The sequence below is a fragment of the Vigna unguiculata genome, chromosome 10 (genome assembly GCF_037176805.1).
Source record: "Vigna unguiculata cultivar grain cowpea cultivar isolate G323 ecotype 2 chromosome 10, ASM3717680v1, whole genome shotgun sequence".
Taxonomy (NCBI): Eukaryota; Viridiplantae; Streptophyta; class Magnoliopsida; order Fabales; family Fabaceae; genus Vigna; species Vigna unguiculata.
In genome coordinates this window covers 50,455,829-50,465,622 of record NC_140801.1, presented here as the reverse complement: position 1 = coordinate 50,465,622, position 9,794 = coordinate 50,455,829, and the positions used below count along the sequence as shown (strand labels likewise).

Sequence of the window (9,794 nt, the reverse complement as noted above, 5' to 3'; positions counted from 1 at the left end):
TTCACTATTCCAACTACTTACATAAAATAGTTCATATGAAAAATATTTATATTGTGAAGAGAATCCATTAATCATTTACTTCTTTTAACTCTCATTTCACACCACAAAAAAGGAAAAACAAAGAGGTAATAAATTGTTTGTGTACATAGTATGATTATCCCAAGTCACACCACAACACGTGCAAACATCAAATATTGAAAATAATTTTTTATACTAAGAAAAAATATATAAAAAGATACATATTATTAATTAGTTTCCATTTCCAAAACTTCAAACAATAAAATTATTTCAAAATTTAGAAATTTAGAATAAAGTATTAAATATTTCAAAATTTTAGTATACAATAAAATAAAAAATTACCTTTCTTAACTCACTTCATTAAGTTTTATGACAGAAACATTAAAAAAAAGAAAAGAAAACAAATAGTAGTTAAAATAAATAATAATTTATTAAAGTGAGCACTGAAATATAGTGGTGGTTTCAAGTACAAAAGTTTTGGACCAGTGAAAAGTCAACTAAATCATATTTATTGCAGCATTAACTTAAAATAGATATAAACAATAATAATATATATAATTACTAGAGAATATACCGACGGTGATTGTTTGTTCGATTTTTTTAATTTTTATAAAAATTTTAGTTAAGATAAATAAGAAATATATAATTAATTATTAAAACAGATTTTAAATATAAAATTTGAAAAATAAAATATGTATAAAAAAGAAGTTTTGAATATATCATAAAAAATAAAAGAGGTTTTTAAAAAATAGTTAAAAATAAATTATTTATAAAATAAATTAATTTTAAAATTAATAATTAAGAGTTAAACAGAAATATCAAAATATAAACTATGTATCTTTTTTATATATTGTTATAAACATATAAAATATGATTTTTTTATTTTGCGTCCATATTTCATAATTCAAAATTTATCATATATAATAGAATTATTTGTTAAATTTTCAAATGTTGTTTTTACATGTTTATAAATAAAGTTGTTTATCTTTTATCTTTTTCTTTTCTTCTCTATTTATTCATTGGTAGTTATTTTTCATATTTTTTTCACTTATTTTACTTTATTTTTATTAATATAATTTTATTATTATCTGTTAATATATTTGATATTAAATTAAATTTTATATATATCTCAATAGTTAACAGGAGGCTACTACTAAAATATAGTGTAACTATTAAGTTAAGAAATAATTAAGATATTTAAAATGTAGTCAAATAAGGATATCAATATTAAAGAAGTGTTAATAAATGTTATGTAAAGTTGAAAATGAAAGTCATAAGCTAGAAATGTAGAGGCCATCTTATCTTTTAAGGCTATACAAAATTATGTAAAAACCACCTTATGATTCGAGATTATAAGAAATTTTCATATACACGAATTTAAGAGGTGTTGCTTTTTATATCAAAGCTTAAAGTACTTTAAAAACAACCACTTTTATTCATTTGATATAAATGTTTGATGTGACTTATAACAAATAATTGTTGACATTATTCATAAATTTAATTAACGGTATTATATATTTGATAAAAAAAAAAATCCAATGTATGTATTGGAATGTTACAGATAACTTCTAAATCACTTTAAAATTGTATAAATTTTTACATACGTGATGTATTTAATAAGAATATGAAGTTCAATTATTGGATAATATTTTAAAAAAATTATAAGTGTTTATCTAAACTCGTGCAACTTACTCTCAAGTCTCACAACAATAGAAACCGTAATTCCTACTAAAGTATTTCGAAAATTGGTGACTACAAACCCAAAAGTTTAGCAGTGGACTTATGAAAAAGTTGGAGGTGGATGAAGAAACCTTAATTTAATAGAGTTTCTTTTTTCACCTCCAAACCTTTTTTTTAATATCCTCTCAAGTGTCAGAACTTTTGATGATAATAATATCATTTATTTTGTATTGCGATATTCACAATGATATTAAAACGAATTTGATTGTTGATCCATTTAATCCGGTAATCATATTATAATATGTATAAACATCAATATAGTGGTTTGTTAATCTTTTTTTGAATTATATGAATCTGATTTAATTAAAAAAAATTAAAAATGATGTTAATGTAAAATCCTATTGCGGATGTCGACATCCGCAATAGTATTCAACATATGTCAGTTTGTGTTGTGGATGTCGACATATGAATCTGAATTATATGTTGTGTATTCAACATATACTTCAACATACGCAACATATTTTCTAAATTTTGATAAATATATTTTTTTGGTTTGATTGTTGATCCATTTAATCCAGTAACCATACTATAATGTATAAACATTAATATAGTGGTTTGTTAATTTTTTTTGAATTATATGAATCTGATTTAATTAAATTTAAAAATGATGTTAATGTAAAATCCTATTATGAAAGTCGACATCCGCAAAACAATTTTTCATTAACATCATTTTTAAATTTTTTTAAATTAAATGAGATTCAAATAATTGAAAAAAAATAACAAACTGCTATATTAATATTTATACATATTATAATATGATTACTACATCAAATAAATTAAGAATCAAAGCCAAAAAATTATATATAAAAATTATAAAAAAAAGGTAGCGGATGTCGAATATACAACACAAATGACAAATTTCAATACTACTGTGGATGTCGACATTCATTAAAAATTAAAAAATTGGAAGTGTACAAGTGAGAGAGAAAAAATAATTACGAGAAAGTAAAAATTTTAAACTTTTTTGAGTACAGAAGAGTGGTTGGTGTGGAGGGAGAAGTCCCTTATCTAAACCCTAAACACCGGTCAATGCCCAAATTATTACAGCCCAATTATAATTTTACAATTTTAATAATTAAAAGATTATCTATCATCAAATAATTTATATACTTTTATAATTTTTTCTCTCAAACTTTTCAACCACTTTCACTTACTCCAAACAACCTCAATTTCTATTTTCTTTTCTTTCATTTTCATCATTTTCCACTCATTGATTTCATTTAGAAAGCTGTAGAGAACCTGATTCATTAAATTATTTTTATTGCTTTAAAATATAATATTACTGACTTCACTTTTTAAAAAATCTTAATTTTTCCTTCAAAGTTAAATTTTTTCCATTAAATTAAAATGTTGATAAAAACCAATTTTATTTTATTGTTAAATTTCATATAAGCGAGATTATGTCACTGACATAACTTGTTATAACATGTGATCGTTGAATATATGTGATATTAAATGATATGTTGTATATGTTAAAACTAATTACTAAGAAAGTAGGATACAATAACTCTATATTTATTTGATGTGACTTATGATAAATAATTGTTCACATTATTCAAATATTTAACTGTATCATATATTTAACAAAAAAAATGATTTTCTATTTTGCTGTAAGATTACTCTTTGTAATATAATCATTTTGGATAGAGTTCAAATTAATGAGTAATACTTTTTTGTGAAAAATTGTATATTATTGTGTGTCTCTCTCCCTGTGTTTCCATGTACGTGTTTATGTGTGTGACTTAAATCATTATAAAAACAAATACATATATGAGGTATTTAATTATATATTGATGATTTAAAAAATATTTAAATTTTATAAAATTTTCCGCAGTTGTAAATAGATACATAAAACTTTATTTTTATTTTGTTAATTTTTAATTGGAGCTAAACTCTCAATATAATCACTTAAAATTGGAGTTAAACTATCTATCATTAATTTATTTTCAATCTCGATCATTTTTTATTTTTATTTTCTACAACCTGTAGTGATATGGGCCAAACTTGTATTGATACGATCTAAACAGAGTCATTTCTAATTACACATCCATACATTTTATCATACACTCCCATAAAATTGTGAAATGACTAATTCACCTTTATTTTCGTCCCTTTACGTCCTTTTTCCTCCTCCAGCGGATAAAGTTGGAATTTTAAAATGTGTGGGGTGCAGAATGAAATTACAGCCCAAAGAGGATTATTCTCTACCCATTAAAATTTCATGTTTTGCTTTGTCTTCTGTCATTATGCTAATAACTATAATGAAAAAAGATTGTTTGACATCAATTTTTTTACGACCATTTGACAATGCAATTAATTTCATACATAAACCTTATTACACCAAATTTATATGCACACACTTTGTTAATACAATGAAGATATAATACGATAAGGATTTTTTTTTTATCTATGTTGTAATGAAAGAAGAGCAATGAACGATGAAAGAAATCATGGAAGCTGGAAGAAATCTGTGACAGTGTAAGGTCCTATGTTGTAAGAGCTGTTTGTAAAACCCCACATTCGATCTGCTATGTTTTTGTAAGCACTTTCTGTGAGATGATAAGAGTCCCAAAATAAAAATTCATTGGGTTTCTTACACAATTGAAATTCCTTCTGCCCTCTCTTCCCTCCACAGCTAAACTCTCCTCTCAATCTTCCACTTCCACAACATGCTGATTTTCCTTCCTTCAAACCTGCATCGTTCATACAATATATTAATGGATAGTCCGATAACGATCCGGTAATAAATAATTAAACAGACCCAACAAATAACAAATATTGTTGGAATATATTTTGACCTATTAACCGAAACTAGAAGAACTCAAACCTAAAATATATCGATACTTCAATTTGGATCACGTATTTGTGTTTGACACATACTCGTGTTCGATACTTTATGGATACTTTACCAATACTCGTGAGATATTTTACTGATACTTATAAATGAAATATCTAATTTATAAAGCAAAATAATATTTTTATAATGACAATAATTTATAATTTTTTATATTAATAATTTTAATACATTTTTTAATTTAGATATGTACAATAACAATAATATATTTATCATATTTTTAACAATTGTATATTTTTCAATTTGTATATATAATGTATCATAATATATTGAAACACGTATAGTATCTCATTCAGATATTATGTGCATCATATACCTCAGACTTATTACGATGAAGTTTTGAATTAAAAGTTATTATTTGATTCTTTATATGGTCGCTATTATTTATAATTGTCGTAAAAGGTGTCTTGCTTTAAAAAACCTTACACATATATAGTCACACAATTTCTTATTATTGTTTTGCAAAATCACTTTTAGATTAAGAATTATAAGTTCCAGTGTTAAAGACATACCATATTTGAAGGGATGGTTCATCATTTGAGTGAGATCAGTGTTGAAATCGTAGAGTGCAAATTTGAAACCCTTTAATTTCTTCGCCAGATGCAAGAGAACCCGATGTAGAACTCTATTGTGTAAACTTGAAAGGTCTGAAAGTTGTTGCAGGCATTCACCATTTTGTTCCACATCAATTATTCTAGTGCCTGGAACACAACCCAAGGGTGGCAAGTTCATGAACACAAATTTTCTAGCCCCTCTCTTGTATATGCCCTACAACCATCATAGTAAAACATAATTATAATAGTCATAATTATGTAATTCATTGTTACAATTCATAAAATGTTGGAAATCACATATCAATTAGATATAAAATTAATTCATAATATATAAATAGAGTGTAAACCTTATTTTACAAAACGATTTTGTGAGGTTGAGTTAGACTTAAAAATTCATTTCTAACATAGTATTAGAGTCTATCCTAACGGACCATCCATTTATTTTGAAGAATTGAGTTACGTGTAAAAACCCACTTTTAACCTAAGATTTACAAGTTTAAATAAGTTTTTATTCTAATAAATATAATTTTTAGAAACTTAAAAAATAGACCCTATACTCTTATATAATGTTACATAGCTTGTAATAATATAAATTTATATTCAAAGACGGCAGAAAAAATAAACATTGTTTTTTCATTTAAATATGATTGTTGAGTGTGACACTTTTGGTCCAATGTACTTTTCTGTCTTGTGTTTAACACCACAGGTTAAATTGTAGGGAAGTTGAAGGAAAAAGACAGGAAATGAATTTTTTATTTTTTACCTATAAGCCACATTTAGGACTTTGGAAAGTCTTATGATTAACCATTTCTAACATATTTGAATGTTGGTTTTACTTTATGGACGGTGGTCTGTGTACTACTGCAGGCCCACTCAGAGGAAAAGTGTTTTTCTCTTTTTCCTTTCTTTTCTTTGGTTAAATTGCATGCAGTCTATTATTTGGGAATAAAAACAAAGTATCTAACAAAATCAATTATGAATTTGATAAGTAATTTTGTGTTAATCAAGAATTTTGAGAAATATAATTAAAATAAAATTATAACATAGTTTAAATAAGCTATTTTCATTAAATTAAACATTTTTTTTAAATTAAAGTTTGATTTTTCCCTACATTTTATAGCAAGGAAACAAGCTAAGAAAACAGATTTAAGAGAAATTAGACAGAACTTCAAGCTGCATGTGTTCATATGAAGTAACCCTAAAATGGTTGTTAAAATATATATTTTATAATAAGTCAATTTTATGGATATCTTTAATATAGTGGAAGTTAAAGTCAAATGCCGTACTTGTCACGTTGTCTCTTATTCTTGACTGAATTATATAAAGTATGTTTTCATTTTAATTATTTTGACTAGTTTAAAGCTTGTTTTGACCAAAATAATTGTTTTATAAAATAGGGAAAAATATGGAGATAGAGAAATATCGTAAATGCTAAAATATATTTGAGAATATAAGTGACTAAATATTTGAGTTAAAAAGTTTATCCAAACAAAAAATAACTCTACAATTAATAAATTCTGTTACAATTTCAAGAAAAGTAATTATTTTTTTCTAAATTTAGAAAATATATAAAAAATAAGTACTAAATGTTAACGTTAAGGATGGAAAAGTATATAATAAAAAATGTTAAAAAATGAAAACAGTGTATTTTTGTGAGCTCATGAGTTAATTTTTGTGATTATATATATTATTAAAAAATTTATATTTTTTATCAATTTTTTTTTGAATTTTATTTTAGGAAATACTTATAAATTTTATTGTGAAAAAAAATTACAAGAAATTGCTACTAATTTTTTTGTAAAATATTTTGTATAAATCACTTTTTATAACAAATTTTATAAAAAATACTTATAAATTTTATAATTTTATAAAAAGTAATTATTCACGAAAAAATTATTTATCAATTAAGATTTAAAAATAAGATTTAAAAAAAAATAACAGAAAAAAGTCTTTTCTTACCAATTTTGTTAACAAATTTTTAGTAGTGATATCTTAACCTGTGAAGATGATTAAGAAACAAAACCTTTGGGAGACTCTACATTTAAGACTCTTTTTACGTTTTCTGGGTAGAAAAGGGAAAAAAAGAAAAAAGGAAAAAGTTTTTACCTTGATAATGGAAGTCATATTACGAAGAACCATAGCAACATATTCTGAATGAGAGTATGACTTAAGAACATCAGAATCTGTCACGAAGGGGCTAAGATAATCATTGCTTCCGATACTAAACATGTACACACCGTTTGATAACAATAACTTTGCTTCAGAATTCCCTAACTTCTGCCTCAGAATACCTGCAACTTTTTTGTAGTTTCTTGCTTGTGTTTTCAAAGGTATTACCTGAAAGTTTGAATTTTATATCAATCAATTCAAATTTATTGATAAACTTCTATTTATTCTTTGAAATTATATTTCTCAAGACTACTCTTTCAATAAAGTTTAGAATTTTAATCTATACCATTTTTACTAAAACTGTATTTTAAAAAGAAATGTCACCTCTCACAAAAATTACCATAATATTTATTTTTAGCGAAAGAAGATTCTCTGATCTTACACGAAATGATAGGTCAAGGATTGTGCTAGGTCATTAGTTGGCCCGTGAGGTTAGGGCTTCTTTAGGACCATGTCATGTCATGTCATGTCATGTGTCGGCAAAGTAAAAAAAATAAAAATAAAAAAACATAAAACCAGCATGTTCTCTAGTGCCTGTTTTAATCACTGTTCTGCTACAACAACAATGGACAAAAACAACAACAATCATAATAAAATAAAAAAAAGCATGGCTTATTCATTTAACCTCATCATGGTGCTATCCCTATGTGTGATCGTAGTGACCTAGCTATGCATCCTAGATGCTTGACATGCATATGACACGTTAATTACCAATCACTATATATATATATCTTATCACTTACACTAATTAACCTTTTCACTTACTTAAAAGTAGCATCAATGGTAAAGCAAATAGGGTTTATGAATTTGACTCACCGAGCCTTCAAAAGTTTCAACAAGAGCACCAGCTCCACCAGACGCAAAATTCACTCCTCCAGAGTATTGGTTATTGCCAGGTTGTAAAAATGGTGGAACCAATGCCAAGTTTGCATATTCAGCTACAGAAAAAAAAAATGATGATAAGGTTTGGTATTAAGTTAATGAGATAGTATTAGTGTAATGGGGGACAAGAAAATATGGTGGTTCAACCAAATTGGATTCTCACTAGTAACAAGACAAGAAACATGGGATCTCCGAATCTTACCTATGAAATCTGATATCAACCTTCCATCAGAGAATCTCCCTGTTGGGAACTTGAAATATGTTTCCCCATAGGGCCAGAAATTTGCTTGGTCAAGAGCTGTAGTGTTGATGTAATTGTTGTTTCCAGCATCTAAGAAAGAATCACCAAAAATGAAGAGAGGAACACGGTTTTTGCTTCCATGGATGGTGTGAGACACAGAAGCAAAGAAGAAGATGAGGAGGAAGAACACTGTGAACTTCATCTTCACAGAATCTGCTGCAATCTCAAATGGTTGACAAGTATATCTATATGTGTATATAACTTCAAATCTTTCTTTGTCCATTGGCCACATATTACGTAGTGTGAACAATCATTTTGAGTTTACTTGGTGTTTAATTTGGCTTAGTCAACGCGATTTGATGGGTACAAATTAATATATATTTGTTGATGATGTTATCAAAATGAGAGACATCGAAGAATATGAAGTTTCCACCAGATAATAAAATTCTTGCGCATTCCATTATCACATATATTGTATAATAAATTTGAAGATGATGAATATGAGTTAATTGAGTTGATAGAAAAGATGGAATGATTAAGATTTGAAAATTAGAGGATGAAGAGAAAGTGAAGTGATCCTCAATGTTAGATGTTGTAAATGGGTTTTGTTTTGTTTGATGGCATGCTATGGATTTGGATTTGCCATCTCCATCTTGTCACGTCACTGTCTTACGTTTCTGACAAAATTGGTGCCTTCAGAGATGCTGAATAATTTCCTACCAAACATTATTGTACAACATGTCAGAGCCACACCCTAATGCCTTCATGGTGTTTGTGTGAATGCCACACTTACATGATGCCATTATAGATGTAATTTATTCGACATGGCATGAACTAAGCCAACCATTATCTTATAAATAAATAAAAACCACGAGTGAGTTACTCTAACACTTCTTTATGTTCTCTTCATGACTGTCATTTGATAACATCTTAATTTTAACGACAAATTCTTAGATAATAATATTTATGAGTGACCAATTTTTTCTGGAATACTTCGAATATAATAAAATCTCTGTCAAACACATGGGAGGTTGCGTTTCTGAGAGCAATTTCCATTTTTTCTTCGTTAGAGTTTTATAAAATCGGAACTCGAATTCAAAAATGATCTTTTAAGTATTAAAGTTAGCTAAAAGTCAAACAATATAAAAAATTCAGATTGAGTGCTTGAAATATATTATTTTGTTTCATTATGAAACTTTAAGTTGGTGTTTTTTTTTTCTTTTACACGAAGTGTGTGGATGTTTGAAAGACAGCAAAAAGTCTTTGACCAAGGAAAAAATGCTTTATGACTAAACTTGTAATATCTCTTTTATTTTAATTTTAAGTGAAAAATAAA

At 26.2% G+C, this 9,794-nt stretch overlaps 1 protein-coding gene across 2 annotated transcripts; it reads right to left on the bottom strand.

Moving 5' to 3' along the window:
* Positions 1 to 4,030: 4,030 nt before the first annotated feature.
* LOC114165914 (GDSL esterase/lipase 5-like) lies at positions 4,031 to 8,710 on the bottom strand. 2 transcript variants are annotated; one of them, XM_085667854.1, is made up of 6 exons: positions 8,420 to 8,710; positions 8,152 to 8,273; positions 7,404 to 7,503; positions 7,273 to 7,316; positions 5,125 to 5,380; positions 4,031 to 4,451 (listed from the first exon to the last, which is right to left on the bottom strand). In XM_085667854.1, the coding sequence occupies exons 1-6, from the start codon at positions 8,658 to 8,660 to the stop codon at positions 4,207 to 4,209; spliced, it is 1,008 nt and encodes a 335-aa protein (XP_085523980.1). In that variant the 5' UTR covers positions 8,661 to 8,710; the 3' UTR covers positions 4,031 to 4,206. The 2 variants fall into 2 exon arrangements, with proteins under 2 accessions (XP_085523980.1, XP_027906341.2); XM_028050540.2 differs by having other exon boundaries at positions 7,273 to 7,503.
* Between the last annotated feature and the right edge of the window lie 1,084 nt (positions 8,711 to 9,794).

Bases quoted from the DNA above. Each gene is read 5' to 3' on its own strand.
- LOC114165914 (XM_028050540.2), bottom strand. From the start codon at position 8,660: ATGAAGTTCACAGTGTTCTTCCTCCTCATCTTCTTCTTTGCTTCTGTG. The intron at 7,504-8,151 runs GTGAGTCAAATT...TCAAACTTTCAG, and splicing joins TTGAAACTTTTGAAGGCTCG to GTAATACCTTTGAAAACACA. The intron at 4,452-5,124 runs GTATGTCTTTAA...TGAACGATGCAG, and splicing joins GAACCATCCCTTCAAATATG to GTTTGAAGGAAGGAAAATCA.